General features: G+C 41.6%; 1 protein-coding gene across 1 annotated transcript in view; it reads left to right on the top strand.

Moving 5' to 3' along the window:
* cacna2d2a (calcium channel, voltage-dependent, alpha 2/delta subunit 2a) overlaps positions 1 to 26,966 on the top strand; it is a 134,327-nt gene that overhangs the window by 91,543 nt on the left and 15,818 nt on the right. Inside the window, exons 7-13 of the mRNA XM_076110542.1 lie at positions 8,849 to 8,980; positions 9,209 to 9,266; positions 18,178 to 18,228; positions 18,588 to 18,687; positions 20,115 to 20,276; positions 22,048 to 22,158; positions 23,394 to 23,472. Of these exons, the coding sequence (XP_075966657.1) occupies positions 8,849 to 8,980; positions 9,209 to 9,266; positions 18,178 to 18,228; positions 18,588 to 18,687; positions 20,115 to 20,276; positions 22,048 to 22,158; positions 23,394 to 23,472 (693 nt within the window). The remainder of the gene's footprint in view (positions 1 to 8,848; positions 8,981 to 9,208; positions 9,267 to 18,177; positions 18,229 to 18,587; positions 18,688 to 20,114; positions 20,277 to 22,047; positions 22,159 to 23,393; positions 23,473 to 26,966) is intronic.

Below are 26,966 nucleotides of genomic sequence, written 5' to 3'. Positions count from 1 at the left end.
TGAAAATAATTAAAAAAATTCTGGTGGTGCGGAGTTAGAAATAAGTGAGCTGACCAGACCTCTGTAGCTCGCTCCTAATCACTGCTTGAAGCTAATTGATTGAGGCTACATTAGCCGCTACTGGCATACCACCTGAATAATCACGTTGCATTTCGGGTAATGTGGGCTTTAAGTTTTGACACTGAAGAAGATTGTGTTTATAAAAAAGACGATATTTCAGGTTCTGCTGCATCTACTTTGATCTTTTTTTTTTACTTTTCACTATGAGTTTGACTTATAGGAGTGCGAAGCTACGGTAGAGCACTGTTTTATCGAACTTAGTTCACAGAAATGTACATGAAGTTCATGTCATGGGAGCTGCGTTTGCTTTAGCAGGATGGTAAAGGGAGATTATTATCCAATGCCATGTTCTGCCTTGGGCCCACCAGTGGGAGCCTGCAGGGTGCCTTGGAGAAAATGTCTGAGGAAACCAATGTGGGCGGATTGTTGTCCTCTGGGTCTGGAGAGGTCTGGATCTACAGTATATCTGTGGGTTTAGGATTAGCAGAAGAAGAAGCAGTGTGAGTGGGTAGATTCAGCGCTCGTTGCTCAGGGGGAGGCCAGAGGGAAGGCAGAGAAACGAAAAGTGTAGGAAGACTGGAGCACGGTCCAAAGTACAGCATAATGTTCAACAGTTGTGATATTCTCAAGAGTTGTTTATTAGCACTTGTTTGCTTGTGGAGTAGCTTGTTTTGATTTGTACACATTATTAATGCACTGAATAAATTGACTGTTTTCCAGAAAATGGCAGCACGAATTGACAGTCGCAGCAAAATGGGTGTCCTTGGGGATGGACTGAGAGGAAGGAACAGATAGAAAGGACAGGGGTGAGAGGAGAGACACTTTAATAATAGAAACCATTTAAAGCAACAACAAAAAAAATCTTTTTTTATTTTTTTATTGTGATCCTTTCAGCAGCTAAATGAGGCGGTGCATGCGTCCTGGTTTGATTTGTCTGCTAGGCCCCGTGTCCGTTTATTGAGATTGAGAGTGTTCTCTGAGCGCAGTAATGAACCATTTTATGATTCATTATCCCTCTGCTGATTCCTGCTGCCACGTCTGCAAACTTTCTAATTAGCTCAGGTCAAACATTCATACAGTTTTCCTCTAATTATCGTTGCTTATTACAGAATGGACGTCGCGACACAGCCACAGAGGAATAAATTGATGTGGGTGGTGTCGTCTATGGAGAAATAGAAATATTCTACCAGGGAATGTTACAGAAATGGTGAGGAAGAGGCAGGGATTTGCTGAATAATTGCAGAGGAAGGGCTCCGGGAATGCAATCTGTAAAATAATCACTGACAAATAAAGAGGAAAAGAAGCGGGGGAATATACAAAATTATTTTATTATTACTTTAGCGACCATTTTGTAGATTCAGTGGATTCTCCCTGGTAGTTGGACCCAGTTCATGCGGTAGAGGATACTAATCCAGATTGGGTCAGTCCACAGTTGCATGACCATTATAACATGCTGAAAATATGGAAGGTTGTATATCAGCCTTTTTTTTTTTTTTTTAAGCAGCAATTATGTGTGCATAGTGTACACATGGTGTGTGGCCACATTAGTGTTTGTGTGAGAATAAGAAGCCACAGTACCCAGCAGGGAGTCAAGAAAACCACCAGTGAATGTGGGAAGCCCTTTCATTGAATTTGAAGTTTAAATCCGCTGCATGCGGCGCCTTTCCTGGCGACCTAACGTCATGTTGTCAGTTTGCTATTGTTGTCAGGCAGAGTGAGAAACTTGGTTAACAAAAATGAATGGCAAGGACTGGCCAACTGTGTGTACAGATGAAAGAGCAGAGCTTAAATGTTTTGCATGGAGTGATTAACCCAACCCCACCCACACACACACACACACACACACACACACACAAACACACTTCCCTTCAATGTACTTAATGGTCCGATTGCTCCTTTCTTAGTTTTAACTGGTGGGTTCACGTGTTTGAGGTTACTAATGACAAAACTATGTCTACTTCTCTAAAGTATACCATCATTTTGTTAGCTTTGATTTTCTATCACTTATGCAGCTATTGTTTCCCACGACTCTTTCTTGTTGGTGAATTCATGGATGCTGCATGACTTCCAAGACATTGAACCTGCAATAATTTATATATCTCATATAACGATTCAGAAAGCAGAAGAAATCTGTTCAAACAACACTGACATATGATTTACCTTTTAATGGCGAACTTGTTTGCAAACAGTTGCTTATCTACACATCCAGGAGGTACACAAAATATTAGCATTCCATTGGAGTTGTGTTTTTGTTGTTCTGATAGATGTAAGTTCACCATCAAGTCTTCTTGTCGTTTTTGCTGTCCACGAACTCCTGAAGGAGATATCCGTCTCTTTATCTGCTAAATGCTGCCCTGTGTTCTCTAGGTAGTTGTCTGTCTGCCATTTGCAGACTAAAATGCAATGCTTTAGAGAGTGATCAGCATTAATATGTAGGCTAGGCAATAGGCTAAAACATCAAATTATTTATTTATTTATGAGACACAATCAGTTCCTAAACCAGCAGCAAGCGTGTAGTCCATGCCCTTTGAATGTTAGCATCCATTTTGCTACTGCACTCTCTGGTCGTTGGTTGTATCCCCTCTGGGAAGCTCCTAGCACAAAAAAATCATCCAATTCACCTTTGTAAAGAGCAAATTGCATGGGGTCTATGAAATGTGCAGTGGGAAATTGAGTGCAACAGATACAGCAGATAGAGAGTCAACGCAGTGTCGTATACGATTTGAAAAGAAGAGAACGATTTGCATCTGCAGGGATTTTCGTGTGAGCGGAACTCCCTCTGATGTCTCTCATTTTGTATAAAATGTATCTGAAGAGAAGTCAGCTCACCTGGTACTGGAGGGACAAAGGGGACTTTTGAAAGAAAGACTGTTCACAAAAGAGAGGGAAAGTGAGGCTGAGCATTATTCTTTGTACAGAAATATATGCTGTGGCTCCAATTAGTGAATGTTCCCACTTTACTTGCCATAGATTTCTTTAATATCATGCTACATTTGTCATCTTAAGGGCATAAGCTGTGAGTCTTGAGATTTGCTTCAGCTGAATGTAAAATGTCATCTTTGTGTGTGTGTGTGTGTGTGTGTGTGTGTGTGTGTGTGTGTGTGTGTGTGTGTGTGTGTGTTTGTGCACGCACAGTGCATGTAGCCTGTATTCGTTTCACACGCCCCAGGTTTCTTCCAGTGGAGGAAGCTTCCCTGTCAACCAACTCACGCCATGCTGGAGATCAACTCAGCCCGTCTCAACATCAAACCAGATTTAAATGTGTGGAAAAAAGCAAAAGTGATTTGTGGAAAGAAAAAAAAAAAAGAAAAAGAGTGAAAGTGCAAAGGAAAAAGAAAGCGATAGAGAGAGAGGGGGGATAAGGGAAATTGGATTTAAAGTTAAACCAAAAGAGAAGAAAGAGAGTATAAACACTGTGGGCTGTATTTCTGTCATTCTTGACTTAACAGACTCCATCTCTCTCTCGGCCCCTCACCATCCACCCCTATAGTGTGTGCCCAGTGAAGGGGCACTATCATTTAGCAGCACACTAATTAGAACAGTCAGCACAGCACAACTCTACTTCACTCACCACCAGGCTCACAAATTACATTTCATGTGTTTGTTATTTACTGCTCTTCTTTAATTAGAAATAATTTTTGGATTACCATTTAGCAAAATGGAGCTTCTCTGACAAATACACTCATGCTAAATGCTATTCCTGAGTGAAACCGCTTCAATCCTTCACATGAAATGTAATTCTAATTAGTTAGTACTGCAGTTGCAGTTGCAAAGAACTTCTTAGAGACCGGTGTTGTAAAGCACACTGCAAAGAATACAAATTAGGCTATACAGTTATCTTTTTCTCAACTAAGGCTACAAAAAGACACATTTTTCTTTGGGAAGGCTTAGACTTTGTTTTAGCTTGTCTTTGTGGATGTGTGAGCTGCTGCCAGTTCCTGTTGCTCCCGTTTCCTCTGCAGGATGAAAGGTTTAATGTTCAGGCTCTTTAACACTCAGCCAGGCCACAAAGCAGCCCTGAAAGAAGAGAGAAGAAGGAGAGACGGGGAGAAAACAGGAGAGAGGGGAGATGGAGAAGGAATTGGGTTGACAATACAGAGAGACACAGAAAGAGGTGGTACACGCAGATGCATAGAATAGATGCCGGTCTGTAAAGACTTGAAAATGTGCAGAAAGATGTGGGTTCAACACCCAAATCACAACAAAATGCTTTCTCATTTACTTTTAGTGTCATTTGGAAACGAATCACAGGGAGCTCTTTAAGTTATCCAGCGAACTGGGACACCATTGCTGGAAATACAGTACAATTTTGTAAATTGTCCCATCTCAGTGCTGCGAGCACCACAGAAATTCTATTCATTTTCATTGTTGTGGGCTGGAAGCAATCTAAAGGAGGCAGATCTCAGCCTCAAAATATGGAAAAGTTTAAAACAAAACCGTGCGACAATCTGCATGTAGCATTTGTAGTTGGAGTGAACTGACCCGTTAAGTGAAATGACCGATGCTTTTCTCATATAATTCAAACCCCTTTTACTGCCAAACGTCTTGTGGGATGCTGTAAATTGTCAGTGACTTATGAATCTGTGTTAGCTCCTCCTATTTTTATGCATTACCTGAACATACTGTGTATGAAAAATAACCTTCCCATTAAGAAATGACTTTGGAAAAATATAATGGGTGTTAACTCGCTGAAATTCAAAACAAGCTGTATTTGCCTCAGTGTTGCGCTACCTGTGTGTGTTTGAGTAATGTCACCTATATGTTAAAGTAAGTAGAATTAAACTGTTCCATCTGTACGGGACTATCACTCTGTTAAGTAGAATATGTAAGCCTTCATGGCGATGACAGGGATAATGGTTATGACTCTTCCAACAGACTTAGCTAATGGCTTCTGCTCCATTACCATTATGGATGTCAGACCACTTGTGTCTCTGATATATTACAGTCAACTGTGCCTTTTTTCTGCTCTGTGTATACAGTAAATGCATGCACCTATTTCTATAATGTTGGATTAATATAGGGCATAAGGCGCAGATCGTTTGGATGTTGGATAGCTCTTTATCTCGGGTATATCAGTGTGAATAATGTGTGTGTGGGGGGTTGGGGGGGGGGGGGGGGGGGGGGGGGGTCACAGGATAGGGGTGGTGTTTGGGGGGGGTTGAGAAATGATCTCACACAGAGATGCTCCATAAATCCCTCTCATAATTGTTTCCCTACTTGGTGTGCAGTCTTGCTCCATAAAGGGGCAAAGCCAAGGGTGCTCTAAATGTCAGGGGAGCGACGCGCTGATGAATTACCTTTTAAAGATATCAGAGAGAGGCGCGTTTCACGTGAAAAATGAGCCCAACTCGGAGCGCTCGGAGGCCCTGTCCGACTGAGCATATTCCCCCCCCCCCCCCCCCCCCCCCCCCCCTAGGGGAAATTTGTCTTTTTATCAACTGTCCAGAGAAGTCACAGCGTATTCTAAATGAATAAATCAAAGAGAATTAGCTTGCTCTGTTCTCTTATCTCTGATGTGCCCGTTTTTCTGTGGAGATCACCTGCAGACGTGTGTGTGTGTGTGTGTGTGTGTGTGTGTGTGTGTGTGTGTGTGTGTGTGTGTGTGTGTGTGTGTGTGTGTGTGTGTGTGTTTGCAGGGCTGGCCTGACAGTAGAGGTGACCCACAGGTGATCTACATGTGACTAGTTTAGTGTTAGCTGGCATCACAAGCCCACATACACTTTGGTCTGTCTTATTAACCCTAGATTGAAAGTAGATATATCATGAACACACAAATAGTCTGAAAACTTACTGCAGCTTGTGTGAGTGTGTGTGTGAGAGTGTGCATGTGTGTGTGCGCGTGTGAAACCCTAGGCAGCAATGCAGCTGCTAATCCTTGCATAGCCACAGTTCAGTTGATGCCTTGATGTTAGTCAAGGTAGCTGAAGTGGTGCTAGTTTGAAACAGAGGTGGCAGGATGTCTGTTTGCCCTTGGCCTGTCTGGGACAGCTATCATTACAGACCCGGTGCCTCTGCTGATAAGAGCACCCGGGACTTCACAGCACACCGGCTGCCGCCGCAGCAACCTGCTGTGATAGCTCATGCTTATAGAAACATATTTTACACATTACTCAGATGGCTCTTTGACCATAGAGTATTGGCCAGATGAAATTGAAATGCATGGTTTGGTTCCCTGATTATCTCCACACAAACATCAGTGAAATATTGCCACTGGTCTTGCTGAAATAAATCGGGAGTCATGGGAGCAACTGCGGCAAGTTTGAAAATTCACCAGAATAGCAGAGCTACTGAGAGTCTCAATACTTTCTCTCTCTAGTTCCCTTATTTAGTTCTTCAGACCATCTGGACTGCTGGCAGTTGTAAACTCGGTGTTATGAGAGATAGAACAGACAGATAATCTTTCTAATTCTGGAAGAATGAAATTAAGTTTGTAGCAGAAATGTCCCCGGTACACATTCTTCAGGAATAAGTCCTCTAATAACAACACAACAAACATCTGGCAAAGCATTTGATTGATCAGATTATAAAATGTACTTTTTCAATAAATCAATTAAACTAATATGGTGAAGCGTCGGCTGTCCTAACTCCAACAACAATGATGAACAACTCTCCACCAGCTAGTTCTTCACTTACAAAGCAAAGGACAAATTTGTCAGATTTGTCATTTGTTACATAACATGAAATCACTTTTAAGAAAAAAATCAATTCTTTGACCTCTACGTCTTTGATTCTGCCATTTTCAATTTAGTAGTTTAAAGTGAAATTTATTCTCAGGTTTTTTTTCTCTCTCTCTCTCTCTTCCCCTCGTGAGCGAGAAATTGCCTTTTCGGGCTGTGAAAGCAGCCACTCATTCGTGTTAATTTCTCTGTTGCTTTCCATCAATCGTCCTCCCCCTCTCTCTGGGTTTTTAATGTTTATCCCCATCTGTAGGGCTGCCTCTATCCTCCTTCATTCTTCCTTTGTGTATACGTCTATGAATTTTGAGAAAAACATGTTGAGGAGCTCCCCTTGGTGATGGCAGCAATTTGGCTTTCATATATTCCTATCCTCCAGACACTGCTTAGTGCTGCTGTAGTGGGTGTGTGTGCATTTGTTTTACAGAATGCTAAAGAGTAATGAAACTCGGCTTTCTTTCACCTGCATTTTTGGGGAGAGTTTGACAAAATGAAGGTGAACATTCAGCTAAAAATATTTTTTGAAATATGATTTTTTTTTTTTGGCAATGCCATGTGATTGTGATTATTCAAAGTCTTTCAGCCTACAATAAAGGAGGTAAGCAGTGAATGGGGGACAGTCCTGGCTTATTTCATACCTCTAAACTGACAGCTCGTCAAACACTGAGCAGTAATTTAAAAGTATGGGGAAAGTGGATAATGATCGTTTATTTGTGTAAAATTCAATCCAGGGGTTTAACAAAGCTGGACTTGTCGGTTCAGAGGCTTGTCTAGTTTTGGTTAGCTGAGTAATTAAATCAGAGAAGCTAGTGAAGTTCTCCTCAGCTCAGTGCCTCGTCTCGTTTCCTCTTTAATCAGGCGGCTATTAAACCTCTGATTACACTTCCCATCTTCTGACTTCAGCTTAGTTATTAAACACAGACTGAAAGCATGTTTGGTTTGTGTGTGTGTGTCTGTGTGTGGGTGTGTTACAGGAAGAAAAAGAAAGACAGTGTAAATACAATATAAGCAATAAGAGTCTGAGGTAGAGAGGAAACAAGACTCACGTTGATGGGGTCGTAGTGTTATTCCACCACAACCTGCAGCGTGTTATTCCACTTCTTGTTGACTAGATGATGAATACTTCTCTTCACAACCATAAATCAATTTCACAGAGTACCACTGACCTGTGAGATATATCTGTGACTTCACATTTCAACTCAAAACACACATGTTGATGCGTTGAGGCACGCATGCACAACCTTTTTTCTTTTTTATCACCACGTAAGCCTCTTAAATCCTCCTAACTCGAACACACATTCATGGACATAGTTTATATTTCTTTGCCATCAAGAATTCTGAAGTGGCTTCTGTCTCCACATGCTGCAAGTGACATATGACCTCCTCCAAGGTCCTCTCAGATTCCTCCTCCTGCAGTCCTCAGAGATCACCCAGATTAGACTGATGCCCGGCCACCGTCGGCCGAGCTGCCTGCATACATCCATTCTTATGTACTCAACTTACTGCTGCTGGCACGGGCAAGGTTGTTCAGCAAGGAGAGTTGACCTTTGGGTTACTAACAGAGAAAACCTGGTGTTTTGCACTTTATTTAGGGCTCATTGTTGGAGTTTTGTATTCTAAAAATCTGAGAATGTATTTGTGTTTATTATGATTATTGAAAAACAGGCGCAAAAGAATCAATAATACAAAACTGGGTTTAAATCCGATTATAACAACTATTTTTAGACCCTGAAGTTTAAGCATTTATTGCTTTTTATATATTTTCTTTGAGGGACTATGACAGATATTCAGCAACTAATTTACATTTCTTCTCTTTTTTCACTTTTTATAACCAGAAGCATATTCTGAGTTGTGCTCATTTCAAGAGGACCTTGTTTTTTTCTGAAAACTGAGGGTTTATAGTGTAGCAGGAGTCACAAAGAGAACGTTTGGATGCAGGGGCACATTAAAGTCTGAGTGAAAGACTGTTTCGACTTTATCGTCTCCTTCTGAAAAGTATGAGTATTGAGTATTTTTCTGTGTAAACTGATCAACCAGAAAGCAACGAGTCTTAACTATTTTTGCCAATTCACTATTGAGTGAGTAAGTCTTATTCTGTGTGTGTGTTTCTACAGCCCCCGTCATACTAAACGAGTTAAACTGGACCCAGGCGCTGGAGAGGGTCTTCATTGAAAACCGTAAGGAGGACGGCTCTCTGCGCTGGCAGGTGTTTGGCAGTGCCACAGGAGTGACTCGATATTACCCAGGTAGGCCGCAGGTTACGGAGTCGACTGTCTGCCTTATAACTCACACCAAGATAAAATCTAAATTGACCCTTGGGCTCCTCGGCTGCAGAACATTGGCAATCGCTTATCAGATGGCTATACTGGTAACTCGATAGACAGAATGAAATTATGATTACTTTGATCTAATCTGATGTGAAATATCCTACAGTGCACTGTATGGCTTATAACTTATTCTCTTACTCTCTCCAGCCACTCCATGGAGGGCTCCCAACAAGATTGACCTGTACGACGTCCGCAGAAGACCTTGGTAAGTGCCATCTTTATCAGGATCAAGGATCCTGATCAGCGTGGTTTCATTTATTTTCTTCCACTATTGATGTCTGTTCGAAATTTTAGGAAGAATGCCAAAACATCCATTATCCTCTTCATGTCAAACATTGTTTTCGGAGGTATTTTTATTCTAAATCGGCACATTTGGACTGGGGCGTTATTGGTGATAGAAAGAATGACACTGGTAGGGATGTACAGTACTTCACCAAAAACGAAATAGCTCAGGTCAGCTTTTAGTCAAATATAAGAGGTAGAGTTAACTCACTAGATTTGCACATGCAATTTAAGTTTGACTTCAGTACAGTAGCATCAACAGATATAAAGTACCATAACAGTTTTCACTCATAATGACTAAATCAGCTGTAGATGTGTTAAATTCTGATATAAATTTGCCATATTTCAAATAATATACATCAATTTGCTGCATTATCCCAGTCCAGATGAGTGTTTGGAAGGTGTGAGTTTTGGGCACGAGGTGAGCCCAGTTGAGTGTTGAGAGTAAAAGCGATTGTCCGGCTCAGAGCGGACAGCCTTTAACCAATACAAAGAGCAGCAGAGTAAAAGTGCAGAAAATTGCAGAATTTAAACTTGTCATTGCAACGTCTGTGCTGTCAGCAGCAGCAGCGTCATGCTGTCTTAAAATTCTGACACACTGTTGGTGATCTGATGTGAACACTAAACTGAAATACTCTCTACAACAGTAACGAAATGTAAGCATTAATTTAATTCAATTGCTTCTGGTGATGCCTTTATAGAAAACAAGTTTTTAATATTTTGTGATATATTGTTCTAAACGGGCTGCTTCAGGCATATTTGCACTCGATGTCTTTGTACTTAATGTACTTAACCACATGCACAAAAAAGGCTTCTACTTTTAAATGCAGCCTTATAATAGGATTCCTGTACACTGTTTTGTCTCTGGCTCTTGTAGACGTCCTCGGCTCCTTCTAGCCCGCAGCTAAATAATGGATATTGTTTAGTGGAATGAGATCAAAACGTTTTACTGACCTGTATTTATCTCAGTAAGTGAGAATGTTGTTCCATTGTCTTTTGCTACAAGGACAGAGCAAGATAGAGGCTAATGTTTTTGTATTTAGTGCCCACCTTTGCCTGTGGTTCTCTGTGTAACAGCCGATCCCTGTACAGAGTGCCGGGGCGGGCAGTGTGACGGGCTGGACAGAACTAGGCTGCGTTTGGCCAAACAGCCCCCTCACCCACCAACCCAAGCTTCCTGTCCACCATTCCACTTTCAATCTACCTGCCACTGTCACATTGACTTTGTGGCAGTCCTGCCTGTTGCCTCGTTACAGGTTGGAGTGAACTGGACATAATCATGACAGCAATGTTGATTAGACCTGACCCCGTTTTCTATCTCTGTCTGGATCCAGTTCAACCTGAGTGGCTGTTTGAGGTCAGCTCGGGCTGTCGGATGAAGTCAGCTCGCTCAGACTCAACAAAGAAAAGACAAGCAAAAGAAGCTTTTACATTCTTATGAAGTTTGCATGAAACTCAAGATCCAAAATGTAGCCACGTCTGAAAGAGAATGAATCTGTTCATCTTTAGAAGTATATTGAATGTAACTTCAGTTGCTCATTTTATGTGGGGTTTAAAGGCTCAGTTTATTCATCCGTAAAAACGGCGATATTACGGTGCTCCAACCCTAATCAATCGGTCAGTCCGTCGCCTCACAGTCTCGTATAAGACATTTCATACAATCTTTCCAAAACAAAACTAAATTCACCCAAACTGTCTGCCCGCATAGCAGTGGTACGTGGTACGTACTGTTACTCAGCAGTGTGTGTACTGGTAGCTCCGTTTGCCGCTAGCCAAACACACCATCCAGAACAATAAAAATGTGCAAACTTGTGTCTCTGGGCACATAGTAGTGGATGGGAAGTCGGCGATGCAATCAGCTGTGTTATCACTAGCGTCCCCTACCGTCTAGTGGTCGTTAAAGAGTGGCGAGTCAGCAGGCAGTCAATGGCAGTACAAAACAGGCAATAAAAGGTGTTTTAAGAAAGGTTGTGTCACCGCAAACACAAAGTTATTGAGCAGGCAGCCATATTTGGCCACCAAGGTATTATGCAATTTACTTCAGCAGAATGCGAGATCAGCCGTGGACAGACACAGAGGTGTGTGCACGCACGCACACACGTAACTGATCGCATGATCCTCCTTGTGGAGATAAAGAACAATGAACAAGGATTCAACGGAATGGAAATCAGTTTACAACCTCCTTCCTGTACAAATTTGTGTTTGTGTTGTAAAAAAAAAAAAGAGAATAAGCATCAGTAGAGTCAATAATATGTTAACCATTTACTGTAAATTGCAGATATATTTAGACTAAAGAATTTAATCAATCTATGAGTTTTGAAGTGGTAGCAAGTTATTATTGCGACAACATTATTTGTTTGCCTTTCAGCAAAAAAATGAAAAGAGATGGCGTATTACCACAGTGTATCTGCATTCATCAGATCTCTGACAATTTAATTAAGCTATCACCAAAAGTCTCCCTAGTGCCTGTGTAAACATAAAAAAATGCAGTAAAACACAAGGCACTGTGCAGCAGGATAAGTTTAAACAAGGATCCTGTCTCTGATCTGACAGCGCTACAACCAAAGTACACCCGAGTTTAATTCTCTTACACATGTTTTGACCGGGGGACTCCTCTCTGAGACGGGGAGGAACAAGCAAAGAGAACGACGAGGGAGACTGCTGATCGGCGGCAGCGCATGTGACAGAGGAAGAGGTGTACTATTGCAGGAACACCTTGTCTCCCCCCCCCCTGGTCTTCCATGTTCGAGCCTTTGCTCATCTGGGAGCCTCCGACATTGCTGTGGCCCGTTGCTAAGCAACTTGTGCCCAGCCGCGCTGAGTGGCGTGGCCGTGGCAGGGAGTGTCACGATATGTCAGGTCAGACTTGTGTTATTATAGTCTAACACGCTGTCTCCCCGACTGACACTCTGTGGAGAGATCGTCCAATCACACGCGTTACAAAAACAGTCCACAGGGGTTAGGTAAGCCCGTCATGGGTGCTTATGTGACAGCAATAGATAGCAGCGTCCGTCACAAGACCAGCAACGCAAACAACAACACGAGCATTTATACAGGTCGTACGGATGCTTAGATGAACACAACTCATGAACTTGAGTCAAACTGACTTTTGAAATCTCCTCACTTTTCTGTGTAAGGATAAATCAGCTTTGGACATGTTTAATAAAAAAAAAACATTTAAACTTCAAGCGTCTGGGCAGGTTTTTCACATGTTAACAGATGAGTGACATCTGAGAGCCGGCATCGCTTCAAGACGCACTGTCAACTTGTTTCTTTCTGAGGGAAAGGATCAGAGGGCCACCTGCCTCCACAGATGGGCTCTCTCCCCGTCTGCTCCCCCACCAACAGCCTCAGGAAAATTAATGGTCCAGTCAACACACTTAATTGTCTCCAATTGCTCTGACATTAATTATTAACATTGGTCCATTATAATGTCTGTTCGTGTTATCAAGGGAAGCGAAGCAGAGGGTGAAGTGAGGCAGAGGCAGAGGGAGAAGCAACGGGGCGAGGAGAGAAATAACCAGAGATAGGCATGGAGTCCTGTTAGCCAAGCGTTGCCAAGATCCCATTACCTCCCAGGTTCACAACAGCATGTAGGCTATATCACATATTGATTTCTTCAAAAAGTCAATCTAACCTCTTTGTAAATATTATGACGGCTGTTCAATCCTCGAATCCCGAGAATACCATTCCCTGTATCTCCTTTCAGTCTCTCCCCCCTACTTCAGGGAGAAGTAGGGTCAAAAGAAAGACCAGTGTGTTGTGGGTCAGACTAAAGGGAGACACAAGCTGTCCCAATAAAGTATCTGACATTTCAGTTTGAGCCAAAATGTGAGAGACACAGCTGGGGACTTTTTTTTTTTATCTCAAAGAGCCACAGTAACAGACAAGTACTTGTCTACTAACAATTGATGCTGATGTGTTCCAATATGCATGACAAATTTAATATTCTGCACTTTATTCCAGAAGTTAAAGTGGTTGAAAAATTGAGCATTACATTTTGTGTGTTCTTTTTAGGCATAACCGAAAATATGGAAATGTGAATCTTGGTACCAACCCTTCCAATAATCAACAGAAAGTGGAATAAATAAACGGCAGACAACATCTCTTTCTCCTGCAGGCTGTCTGAGCGCTGTTCTTCTATATATATATATATATATATATTTTTTTTTTAATCTTAATTCAATCTTTATTCGCCTGCCACATCCACAGGAGTGCTAAGAGCAGCAGTCCATAAAATAATAAGCCCATCAGCACAACACAAATCCACACACACATGGGAGCATGCACACAAACACACCTACACGCACACATACACACACACTTATATACACTTATATGCAGTCCTCCCATTATTCTGTGGTTACTCTGCTTACATCTCCTGTAAATGATGGATGCATATCAGAGCTCATACTGTGGAGAACAGACACAATACAGATGGTACTGTATATACATCCCACTCATTATTTGTATGCTCTGTACAATGAAAATTGTTCCTAACAAAAGAAATATAATGAAACACGACACACACACACAACTCCAAACATATAGGAAGCTTTTCCTGCACACTTCCTGTCGCACATTAAAATGAGCCCAAGCCACTCCGTGTATCATGCTCCGTGTATCTATTGCATGTGTCTGAAATGTATGTCGTAGATAATTCCTCCAATTTAAATGTAATGCGCAACACTTTGTGGAATGGGTCAGGGTGCATAAACACAATCTCCTGAGAGAGTTAGCCCCCCGGCACGGTTAATGTATTGATTTTGCAGCGGTGCACCATGATAAAACTATTTCATGAATTCCAATGAGACTCCTTTACCAGACTGCTGCAAAAAGGAGCAAAAATACAATCAACACAATGCAGAATATGTCATTGTGGTCGTTGCTTGTCTAATGCATTTCTTTTAGATTGATGGCGGGTGGTGGCGTGTTGTAAGGGTGGGGTGGCTGCAAATGTTGCTGTTTTAATCTCCTCTTATTTGGAGCGAGACCTCCTTCCACCTCAGTGTAAAGAGCACGTCTTCCGCTCACACAAGTTATCTTGATTGTGCATATTGTAATGGTATGAACATGTTTATATCGTGACATCCATGATGTACATTATGGCTTTCCAGGGTTTTTTTTATGGGCATACAAGTCGCTGGCGCTGCTGTGGCCAGACCTTTTCAATTTATAGGCTTAATAATATATCAAACAATTAAAAAAAAAAAAAAAAGCATTGGCCACTGAGAAGCTTTGTCATTTGTTTGCTTGATAATTTACTTTAATAATTAATGTCACAGTGCTTTTTTAGGGTTATAACAAAAATGATAAGACCTGATCAGCTGATGAAGATATAAGGTCACTATGTGATTGATTGGTTCATTTAAATGTATAGTGCCAGTTAAAATAATATGAATATGTTATTCCCACATTACAACGTCAATGTCATAGTCTCTTTAATATTCAGAAGCATGGCCACTTTGTGTTCTTAGAGGCTTTCAGGTGTTATATTGTATTTATTGTGGTTTATGTACTTATATGTACAAAGTAACCACAATTTGTTTGTATGTGTGTTTCTTCTTTATTGTAGGCAGATGCATTCGCATGGCCAACAAAGTAGCCACTTCTCTACTTGTATTTGAGATGTGAGGTTTGACTTGAATACCTGTACGTGATGCACAGGTATAAACAGGTTGAATTAAATCACATACAGTTGGACTCAGAAGCTTTCACATTAGTTTATCTTTTGTAATGAGTTGCCCACAGAATAAAAGTCATATGTAAATACAATGGTAATGTCTGAAGTAAAGTGCTTTCACTATATAATTTAGCACCAGTGGTTACCAATAACTTTGAGTGAACGGACAGAGAAGCCATAGGCTGATATGTTGTGTCTGATGGCTGATGGTTGTGTCGTGGTGGAACAGAATGGGCGACGGGGCTCAGTTCAGCACCAGCCAGGCCCATCTGCTTGTCACCTGGCCTTGGCACGCAGGAGACTGTGTAATGACAGGGAAAGAATGGCATCAGTGGGCAGAAGCTGAGAGGTAATTACTGACTGGAATCCATGCAGAAAAAACACATCTGGATCTATGAGTCAGAATGTGGAGAATTATACACCGATATCGGCCTCAATTCGTGATTCTTATCTGTCAGAACTGTAGAACCGCGTATCAGCCTGGAGACCGAAAATCCTTGACTTCCTCCCGCTCTCTCTGATCCTGATGTTCTCTGCTCAGAGGCAAGGAGAAAATTCAATTGTGCTTTAGGCAATGGAAAAGGGGAGAAAGAGAGCGAGTGCTGATACACCAAGACAATCTGTGGGGAAAATCAGCCATGGCAGCACTATAGCTTCAGTGTTGAGTGACGCTATCATGGCTCATGTGTTACTCCTGTCTACTCCATCACTGCTCACACGTTCCTCCTAAACCCCATTACTGCTGATCAATGCTGCCTCTTTCACAGTTGGAGAGAAATGATCTTCTTGAAAGTGATATTTTCTCAACAGATTTTAGGGCCAAAGCTTGCACAGTTCTCCATTGTGAGATTGTACATTGGGTCTGTGGAAGATGACCTATAATGACTACTGGTAATAGAAGTCTGCATTGCCTTCTAATTAACATTTAGCCCCTTCAAAATAACTTTGAAGTCCCATTAAAGGACTCTTCATCTCCATGAGAAATAGACTGACCAGAGAAGTTAATGAAAATCCTGCAGTTGGTCTGCAGACATCAGCCGTCACCAAATGACCCTCCTTCAATCTCCAGTAGGGGTGTCTCCGTCCATAAGCCTGGGGGAGTAAAGACGTGGGCCACATTTTGACAGAGTTTTCGTCCTGCATCGATGATCGCTTTCACAAACCCCATCCGCTCGAAAGAAAGAAGCAGCCACTGTGTGGAGTCTTAGCTCTCTCCCCCACTCCCTCTCACTCCCTCAAATTAAGATTTCAGTAATTAAATTGATAAAAGTCATGCATGCCAATATGCCTCATGGTTCCAGACCTGATTTCATACGCCACACAGTTGGAGAGCTGCGGAAGTTCTACCTTTGATGTGGCATTCTTTATTATTGAAAATAATTGGATTCTCCCTCTCTCCCTCTCTCTCTCCCTCACAGTCACACACACACACACACACACACATGCCCATGTTCACTCTGGGCATGCTCAGTTAATCGACCTCTTGCGAGGCAGTGCTGGTGCCGAGTCTCTGTTCCATCTGGGGGTTTCAGGCAGCTTTTCAGTAGAGTGGGGCCCCAAGTTGTGTCTGAAAAAAAACGGATTTCAGCAGCCCAGGCAGCGTGCTGAGGGACGTCACTTCAACGCGGGTCAGAGGTCATGCTGCAGGTTGGAGTGGCTCCTGCCAGTGAGTGGGAGCGGTGAGACTTGTGGGAGCGGTGGCGAAGCCAACCGGGGCTCTGTTGCTCTACCTCCATATCAGCTTGGCCGAGCATAAAAAAAGAGCCTCTCTGGCCCACAGGCAGCTGGCTTCTCTCCACACTCAGCGGAACGGCTGATAATCAGTAGAAAGAGACCCCTGATGATTACTAACTGCTTGCCTGCTCACTCCTCAGAATACTCACATTTGAAACCCCCCTTCCCAGTATGCCATAGAATTGATGTCATACAATGTCCATCAATCTCAGCTCTCTTTGTATCAGGGGTGAATGTGAATTTAATTGCCACTGGAACAGAATGAAGGAATTTTGGATTTTCCTCTGTATGTCACCCTCTATCAACTGTGGACAGATGTTATATGTGTGCCGCTTCCAGGACACAAGTTGCCTGGCTTTGAAAGTTCAGTGCCGCCTCTGCCTTGTGGGCCAACGCTGTGCTGAGGTTGACGCACGCGAAGAACAGCCGTATTTTAGGAGCCGCTTTGCCGCAGAAGTGTAATGGTCATAACTTGGGCCAACAAAGGGGCCGCCAGAGTAAATAATTTGGTAGACGCCCAACTGATGAGTCATAACAGAACATCTGCTATCTTATTTTACTGACGGCACTTAGCAGAGTAGAGGATCTCCACAGCATTATTATCAGTATCCTAAACAAGTAAGGCAGTGTAAGGTAGTTATTTAGTAAAAAAGGGACATTTGAGTTGGGAAGACATTTTTAAATATATGTACTGTAGATTGCTATTGAAAATAGTGTGTCAACTTATTGGCAGGTTTTTAAAGAAAACTTAATAAGGTCTCCAGCACAGCTTATCCTGTACTGATAAATAATGTCACATTTTTTTTTAAAGAAATTAGCTAATTTACGCAATATAAATATTTATCAAAATGGTAATATTTGAATTTCAAAAACCTGTTTTAACACATTTTAGCAAGAAACAAAAGAAAACAATCTTAGCCCTTGTAAAAATACTAATTCGATTTTTGGCACTGATGAACAATTGTATGAATCCTCTGTTTAGACACAAGATGTTAAGTTCTGCTCCCTTTTGATTCAGTTCCAGGCTTTACAGTGGTGGCTTGTGTGCTTAGGAGGTTGTACAGCTCAGTGCAGGCCACTTTTAGTAAATGTGTTATTATATACTTAGACCATAAACTAGCAATTACTTTGGCTTATGCAGTAATTATTTAGAGTGGGCATTGTTATTCAGTAAAGAGGAGTATCTCTGTTGAAGTCGGCCGACAGAAGCTGGAGCCAACACTGACGTATATAACACAACTTATTAACTCTTCTAAGCACATAAGCCTTTTCAGTATTCTGTGGCTTAAGTGGGCTCGGCGATGGTCGCTCCACATTATCATGGCTCGGCTCATTGTGACTTTTGCTCCTTTCTTTATAGCAATTCTCAAAGATAATAGGAACAAATTAAAGTCCATTCTTTGTGTCTTTTGTACAGGTATATCCAGGGTGCATCATCTCCAAAGGACATGGTCATCATCGTGGACGTGTGAGTTTCTCACTCCTCGGTCTCTCTAACTGCCACCTCTTTCAACATCTCCCCCCCGGGTGGGAGTGGACGTCTCCTTCAAAGGGCGCTAGTGCCACCTGTTGGTCTCAGAAAAGCTTAAAGTTAGACGAAGGCAGACGCTGCTCATTTTCCTACCTTAGTTGAAGTCCATTTGCCATTGTATCACCTGCTGAAACACACAGATGTGATTTTGAATGCATGCCTAAACATGAAAGGTCTAGTGAGAAGATGAAACGGTTAAACCATTCCTTCACAAGTTAGGAAAATGGACATGAGCAGGATCAAGACCTGTCTTCTCATAACTGATCTGTAAGTGCTTTCTTGCGTCTTTTCTGCAGGAGTGGAAGTGTTAGTGGACTCACTCTGAAGCTGATGAAAACCTCTGTAGTGAATATGCTGGAGACTCTGTCAGATGACGACTATGTGAATGTGGCCAGGGTAAGTAGATGTTTGCATCATGATTTGTGAATTAATGATACAAATAACTCCTGAAAGCACCAATAACACAAATATTTGTTGTAGTCATTAAGCAGGTGGTAATCAAGCAGGGAGTCGCTGAACAGCACAGTGTGCTCAAACTCCTCCCTGTCGTTTGCTTTCAGTGGAAACACTGCACTTCCCTCATTATAGTGTATTTACTTTCCCTGCACCACCGTTGTCCGTGTGGGATTGTGCCTGTCTTTCTTTCCCTCTCTGCTGATTACCAAGTTTTCTATTAGGACTTATGTTTAGGGAAACATTAACGTTATGCTATATTGCAGGACAGATAAGACACACAAGCACATCCACATGCTGTGTGTGGTGGCTCTGTTTGGAGACTTCCTTCTGTAATCCCTCATAATCCATTGCTCTTAGCCACTGTATGCCTCTAAATCCCAGCTCTAAGAGCAAGAAATAAGCATGGTAATCTGGGGGGGGGCGCATCTGATTTCACCTTATAAAGAAAGTGAGGGCTTACAAAAGCTGGCTGTGAATTATTTGCAAAAGACATAAATAACCAATCATTCAAAATCATTACTTTGGTATCGCCATGCTTCAGCACTTTTCTTTATGAAACTGTAGTCTCACTTCTGAAATGGCGATATAATTAGTTATAATAGTTCCGACATTATTTCTTCGGAGCTTTTTATTCATATAGATAGTAGATGTAACCCAGCTTGTTTTTTCTTAATATATTTTCACAGCTTACTGTCCTAACATTTTATGACACAAGAAATGTGATATTAAGAAGTGACACAGTGATTATTATGGAATATGTGGCTCTGAATACTTTTGTGTTTGATTTCGATGTCTGACAATTTAAATATGGCACAACACCAACCGATGAGAAATGTCAGCTTTTCTCACACGTAATGTTTTACACCAGTCTGTCCTGAAAATGTCAATTGATTTTGAAGTTGACCTTCAAGAACAAACGGCATTTGAAACCTTCTATTAGACATTGCGGCTAATGTAATCACACATAGACACTGCACACAAGCAGGACAATATATGCCGCGAACACACACGTACACCACACACAAACCTGCACACACACAGTTTTAGGCTAATTTGGTGGATGAGATGAGACAGATGATATTACCTTGGCTGGGTTTCTGTTCAGTGGTTCGCACTGGTGTTTCAGGTGCACCTGTTCTTTGTGTGGAAAGTTGTAATTACCAGTGTTTACTGCCAGCCAGAGAGTATAAGGGCAGCTCACATCTGCGCACACCCACGTCTGCATCCTGCTGCCGTGAACAAACAGGAACACACATGGATACGCACTCTTACAACAGTTGGACACCATTTTATTTTTTTTTAACCTAAAAAAGCAAGTATACATATATGCAGTATGCTCATGTGAGTGTTTGTATCTCCCCTTCTAGTTCAATGAGAAGGCCGATGCTGTTGTTCCGTGCTTCAGGACTTTAGTTCAAGCCAATATTCGGAACAAGAAGATCTTCAAGGAGGCCGTCATGCATATGCAAGCCAAAGGAACCACAGATTATAAATCTGGCTTCACATTTGCCTTTGAACAGCTTCTCAATGTAAGAGCCAAGAAGCCTTTTCAGGGACGGGTAGTGCATGGGTTTGTCTGTGTGCCTACAGAAAGTCTTCAATAACTTGCTGGAACTACGTACTAAAGCTCCATCATGTTACTATACATCCTGTCAGATCCAGTTAAAAAAAAAAACTGAATTAGCAGTGATAAAACAGTGCCGACAGTGAGCGGTCCAGCTTTGTATAAGACATTTCCAGAGTTCTGTCATTGTCGAATGTAGGTCTGATAATAACTGCTGTTGCGACGGAGTGACACTAACGTTTGCAGCAGCCAGCACCGTGGTGAGGTCTGACAGCAGCAGGCGTCCACGTGCTCTCGACACAGGTGCTGCCTCAGCTCCGTATGCTGCTGTGTATTTTAAGAGGCTGCCACCCTAATGGGCTCTGATGGGATGATTGATGAGCGCTCAGCGCAGCCCAGAGGAGATCAGCCACAGACACTTTATATTCCTCTGGTGGGCTTGGAGGCACAGAGCCAAGTGCCAGCTGCCCCCCCCCCCCCCCCCCCCCCCACACACACACACACACACACCTTCTCTTGCCAACAGAATGAGAAATAAAAAGGCCTGTTTAATCGCTGTCTGTGGTAGACTCACTCCCATGATTGGTTGCAGAAGCACAATAAAAATATGTAATTGTAGCAATATTATTTATCTTTATTAGAATCTTGTCAGATTGACATGCCACTGGCCTGCATATTAATGGCAGCTGCTGTGCAGGCAGACGGGGGACGTTTGTATCAAAGCTGAATGCTAAAATTCGGTGCCTGGCTTTGAGCATATAATGCTTAAATCAAATTTACCGCTAGAGTAATATTGTATAAACCAAATGAAATCCTAAAATTATGATAATATAAGGAATTTACCAAGTTAACCGGCAGCATTAAATATATATTAGAGCCATATACATACCCGCACATTTGTGTAAACACAAGGGACAGTTCATTTATTGTGGTATTTGAGTATTTAATGATTTTGAAAACTGGTTTTGGGACATGGTAACCAGTTAAAGAGCAGACATTATTAAACACGTGGTGTCAAAAGAATAGAAAAGAAAGAATAGAAAATAAAAATACGTAGCACAAGCAAAAGTGGAAGACTCAGTGCACAATGAAATGATGTAAGGAGAACAATCCTACACACAGGTGATTCTTAGCCATAAATGCATTTTTTTAAATGTATGAATTAATTAATTTATGAAAAAAGATCTTATGAAGAGATGCCATCTTTTAAACTGCCTTTAATCTACTGAGGTGAGTTGATTTATGGAGTGGATCCTCTTAGATGTCTACCATTGCATCTATCCAATCTTTAAAATCCGAGGATTTAGCTCTAGTTCTCGTTCTAACGTCTAAAAATCATTCTGAAAGCTGTAATCAAATCTGCCAATAATAACCGGAAATATACAGTTTCATATGTAATCTGTCCCATAGTGAGTTTAAATCCGGCATCAAAGAGATAGTTGAACAAAATGTTTTTTATAATGTACAAATACTATTACTGTATACTATAATACATATATATATATAATAAATACTATTTATTACATGTTTATATACTGCTTAAAAATGCTAAATATTATCTATGTAATATTTTCCATTTTGCTTCATTGACATATTTATCACAATACCAGACAGTTTTAATAAATGATGTGTTAGCATGATCACCTTCCTCTTTCATTCTTGCATATTCCCTAACCTGTCTCGCTGCCTTTTTCTTTGTTCTTCTCTCCTCCCTCTTCTCTCTTCATCTGCCACAGGAGAGCAGCGCCCCGAGGGCCAACTGCAATAAGATGATAATGATGTTTACAGATGGCGGGGAGGATCGTGCACAGGAAATCTTTGAGAAGTACAACTGGCCCAACAAAACAGTGAGTCTGTCCCCAAAAGGCTGTTCTCTGTTCGTCTACATCGCTCTGCCATCCCAAGGGATCATACATGTCCAGAAACTGTCTTAGCTGTCTTTATCCCTCCCCATCTCCCACCATATTCTGCTGGCATTGTCTCATTGTTCAAGGTTTCAAGGATCATTTATTGTCATGATGCAACACAAGGATGCACAACGAAATTCAGTCGTAGCCCATTTGTAACGCAACAAACACATGACAAGCGAAACAAAACAGTAGTACATTCCTGTCGTGCATTCTTTTGAATTTGCATCGTAAGGAATGTAAACAGCAGCAACAAACACAATTCTCTGGGCAGATAATATGGCCTACATCTTCACATTAAAAATGCAACATGAGGAAAACAATGTCCATCAACTTGTGTTTGAGCACCGAGCGTCATGATGTAAACACAGAGTCCACCTCCTCTCGTCCCGACGGAGTCCCCCTCTCGTCCTACTGTTCGCTCGTCAAGTGCGGCTTGATCCGGGATGAACGATGGAGCCAGGTCTCTGTGAAGATGTGGGCTCAAAAGTCACCGACCTCCCGCTGCTTTCATCCATCTTATTTTACTGCAACCGGGCATCAGACAGCCAGCAGTAGGCTGGGTAGTGGAGTTAGCCTCAGGTCCTAGCTGGGTTAGCTTAGCTTGCATCTCTTTCTCTCTGTTGTGATTTTTGTCCTCTTGTGATTCATCCATTTGGCCTTTCTTCAACTCTCTCATTCCATCTCTCCCTGTCTGTCGGTCTCTTTTGTTGTGTAGCTGCTGGTGTTAACAGCTCTGACCTGCTGACTAATTAGCCACTTTATCATCAGAGCATATAAAATTACAGCCAATAGATACTCAGTTTGTGTCTTTGTTCCAGCGTTGCTTTCACTTCCACCCTCCTTTCTCCACTTCACAGGCCACCAATATTTATTCTTATATCCGTTACTATTCTGTTGCCTCATGAGGGCTGCTGTCATACAGGAATAATCTGCAGTTTGACAACTCTCTATCCTTGTGTTGGAGACATTTGTGTGAGTTGACTGGGAGGCTAATCTAGTCATACTCAAGATGTGTGCATTGTAGTTGTCACATGACAGTGACCTTATTGCCATCCAGAAGAATGTTTGAGTGGTATTGTTTTGCTCTATTAGCTGTCTCTGCAGGAAGTTTGTTTTTTGGCTATTTATTCTGGCATTGACTTCTTTTGATTCTTTTTTTCCCCTCAATCCAGGTTCGTGTCTTCACCTTCTCTGTTGGCCAGCATAATTATGATGTCACCCCTTTGCAGTGGATAGCTTGTGCCAATAAAGGTATGTGGATAAGGTGTTTTTATCAAAGCATATGTTTGTATGTATAAAAGAGAAATATGGGTTGGTGCAGGGTTGGTGGTTTGATCCCTGCCTCCTTGTGGCCACATTACCACCGATATAGATTTTATAGATGCTCAACATCTACTGGGTACCCCTGAGCAATACAATGTTAAAGGAAACACTTGCTTGAAGCGTTCTCGTGAATGGCGTTGTCTCAGGTCAAGTCATTCTCTAGTGGGAAATGCAAAGCCCAGTCATTCAACAAAATAACTATAAACGAATGTGCTGTGGTTCTGTTGAATCAGTCTGACCCCCGTCCCTCTTGCTGTGAGGTCACACTGCTTACTTTATAACTAATAGTGTGACTAATAGCCCCCTAAATTTTAGTTTTTGCTGATCTCCAGTGGTTTAATCTCTCACAGGGGTACTCTAGGACCCTGTGACATCACTGTTGGATGTGGTTTTACATTTGCAACAAAGCCCACCTCTGACCACACCTCTCAGAGATGCCGTCTGTGGTCAGATGTGAAACACACTTGAATCTTTTAAACCAGAAAGGTCCAGCAAAATACTAGCTTGGTGTTAATTTACTCTTCAACTCTTTTCAGATACATATTGATTTAATTAAATATTTAAACCTGATTGCCCCATTACAGACCCACCATCACTAAGATTTATCTTACTGCACATGATTTTCAACATAATATTTTATTAATCTAAAGCATTCACAGTTCCTAAAATAACCCAGCAAACAGGCAGCTCTGCCTCTGACAACCCATATGATTCAGCTGCTCTTCCTGTTAGCTACATTGTCTGCTTGAATCTCATCTTGACTCACCACATTAAATCCCAACCTAACTCAGACTGCTGTTTCTGTGCTCAGCTTGGAACACAGTTGTATTGTTTAATCCCCCTCTTCTCCTCCTCTCTTTTTGTGGCTTGATTTAATATTGTTTTCTCAGTGTTTCAGTTTATCTGAAGCTGCTCCTTTAGTTGCCCGTATGAAGCCTCGGCTAACTGCTGATTAGCTTATTGCCAGTGGAGCCAAGTGCTTCAGATGTATCTTCCCATAAGTTGTTATTAATTAGCAGGAGGAGTCTGGTAGCAAGATGATTACCGTGCCATCTCCCTGTCAGGCAGGGGAAAGTCCAGGATTACGCCTCTGTGCCAACATGCTCTCTGCTGTTCGCGACTGTAGTGATTACCATGGTACTAAAGTCTATGCCAACATGAGACAATACTGTTGACACACCGCCCTCAATGGAGCTGTCCTCTCATATCTTCAGCACTTATTACTCTTTGGTATCTCACTCCAACAGAGCCAGCTCCCTGACACTTTCACAGGCCCTAACCCTTCACCCGTGTCACACACATTTGTCAAAACGCAGTAACACACACAAGCACAAAAACACACAACTAGGCCACTTGGAGATGCTAGCTGTTGTCTCACTTAAGCTTCAATCCCATTTTAAGAGGAAAGTAACCTCTCTGTGACTCTGAGCACAATGAAGCCATTTCTCCACGCTCGCACACAGTGCAACAAAATGCGGTACGGAAAGGAGAGTTGTCTTAAAAGAAAATAGGTGAAAGCAAATACAATATTCTAATACTGCCACAAAAGTGCTGTTTATAATCCAAATATAGGGACAAAACATCCCATAAATTCAAGTATCCATAAAAGAAGCATGGTTGGAAGTTTATTGGATGAAATTACACCAGTTTTTATGGTGTGTCTCAACAAAAAATATTGATAAGAATATTGAATATGTGTATGAAGTAGTGCATGCTGCACCTAGGACGAAAAATACATACTCATACTGAAAACAGCATACTCTTTATTTTATATGTTTTATTTTTATTAAACCATTATTTTGCCAAGATAATTCCATTGAGATTTTGAATCTCTTTTGCAAGGGGGTCCTGACCAAGATGGCGGCGTAAAAGTTCCACAACAGAAAAAGACAGAAAAACGACTCGAAAACCAAACTGGAAATATTTAAAAGACAACATAAAATCATAGCATTGTACATAACGAGACGACAAACCAGCAAATTGCATCAATCAAATAATGTTCATCATTATCAGGATAACTCGGTGCTCAAATGATCCTTAATCCTGTTTTTAAAATTCCTGCATGCTTTTAGAATAATCTAGTTTATAAAGTAGCTCAGTAGCTTTGTAGCTTACCTGAAGGTCCAAAAACTATAAAAGCGTTTTAACCAAAAACGTTGCGGGTTCTAGGGATAGGTGCCTAATTTGTCTGCCAGATAGTGTTATAATGTTCCATGCTGCGGTCGTATAAGCAGGGAAAACCATCTCTCTCAAATCGCAACGCAGCACGATGCACTGAATCCAACATTTTCAAAGTGAATGAATTTGCATGCAAATATAAAATATCACCATAATTAAATGCCGATAGAAACGTTGCTTTAATCATTTTTTTCCTTGCAGCAAAATAAAAACCGCATTTGTTTCTATAGTAGGAACCTCATTTCCCCCTTTGTTTTGTGTAAGACGTGATGCCCTCAGTAAGAGCGCCGGGCTTTAAAGGAGATTTTACATACTGGCAAAAGTGAAATTACAATTTCCAGGTTAGTAGTTCAGTTTTCAAACCATTGACCGGTTTTATGTACATAACACTGCACCTCCAACACAATTACTTTATGTAGAAAACAACATTCAGTCAAAAAGGCATGATGTATTTTTAATTCAATGGATGTGATGTATTTTATACACGAGTCAAAAGTCCAAAATGTTCTGTTGTATTTTTCTCAAAACAGTTCCAGATTACTTCATAAATCTTAGGATGACGTCAGAGGATAACTGACCTCTAATAGTACACAGGCATTATGTAATGAGCTTTCAGAAGGAAAATTGTTATTGATAATTCATAATTGCCCCTCAAACAGCAGACGTGTGTTGTTAACTTGCACAGCACTGAGGAGGTCTACATTACAGACTTACTTTTTAGTGAACACCTATATCCTTACCCTCTTCACGTCTCGCTGAGCGTTGCCCTCCACCCACAGATACCACCTCTCTGGAACACTGCCAAAAGCACTGGGACAAACTACTGCTCTGAACAAAATGATCATTATAAGTATGTGTGCCCAGTGTGTGCAGAGATGTGCATATATATATGTGCATAATGTTTGCATGCTCAAATGTGCAAATGAATGAGACGGAGAAGGCAAATCTCGACACAAACCACTGTGGCACAGTGCATAATGTGACAAAATAATGAGAGTCATCTCAGCCTTTTAACATTCTGGGGATGCTGTCTCCATTTCACCGCTCTTTGTATAAACACTCATGGCTTTAATAGCTTGGGGAGCGGCGTGGTTATTGACCCAGTCGGTCATTTTCCTTCATTCCTAATCAGCGGCAGCAGTGCCTGAGGCTCGGCATTCCCAACGAGCCTCCACATTTACATCCTGCAGCACAACCACGAGTGTAGAGAGGTCAATGGCCACAAGCTCTACCGTGCCTGCTTG

Source organism: Anarhichas minor, unplaced genomic scaffold (assembly GCF_050575085.1).
Source record: "Anarhichas minor isolate MPS153535 unplaced genomic scaffold, ASM5057508v1 ptg000043l, whole genome shotgun sequence".
In the NCBI taxonomy this organism is placed as follows: Eukaryota; Metazoa; Chordata; class Actinopteri; order Perciformes; family Anarhichadidae; genus Anarhichas; species Anarhichas minor.
This window is presented reverse-complemented; position numbering and strand designations above follow the sequence as displayed.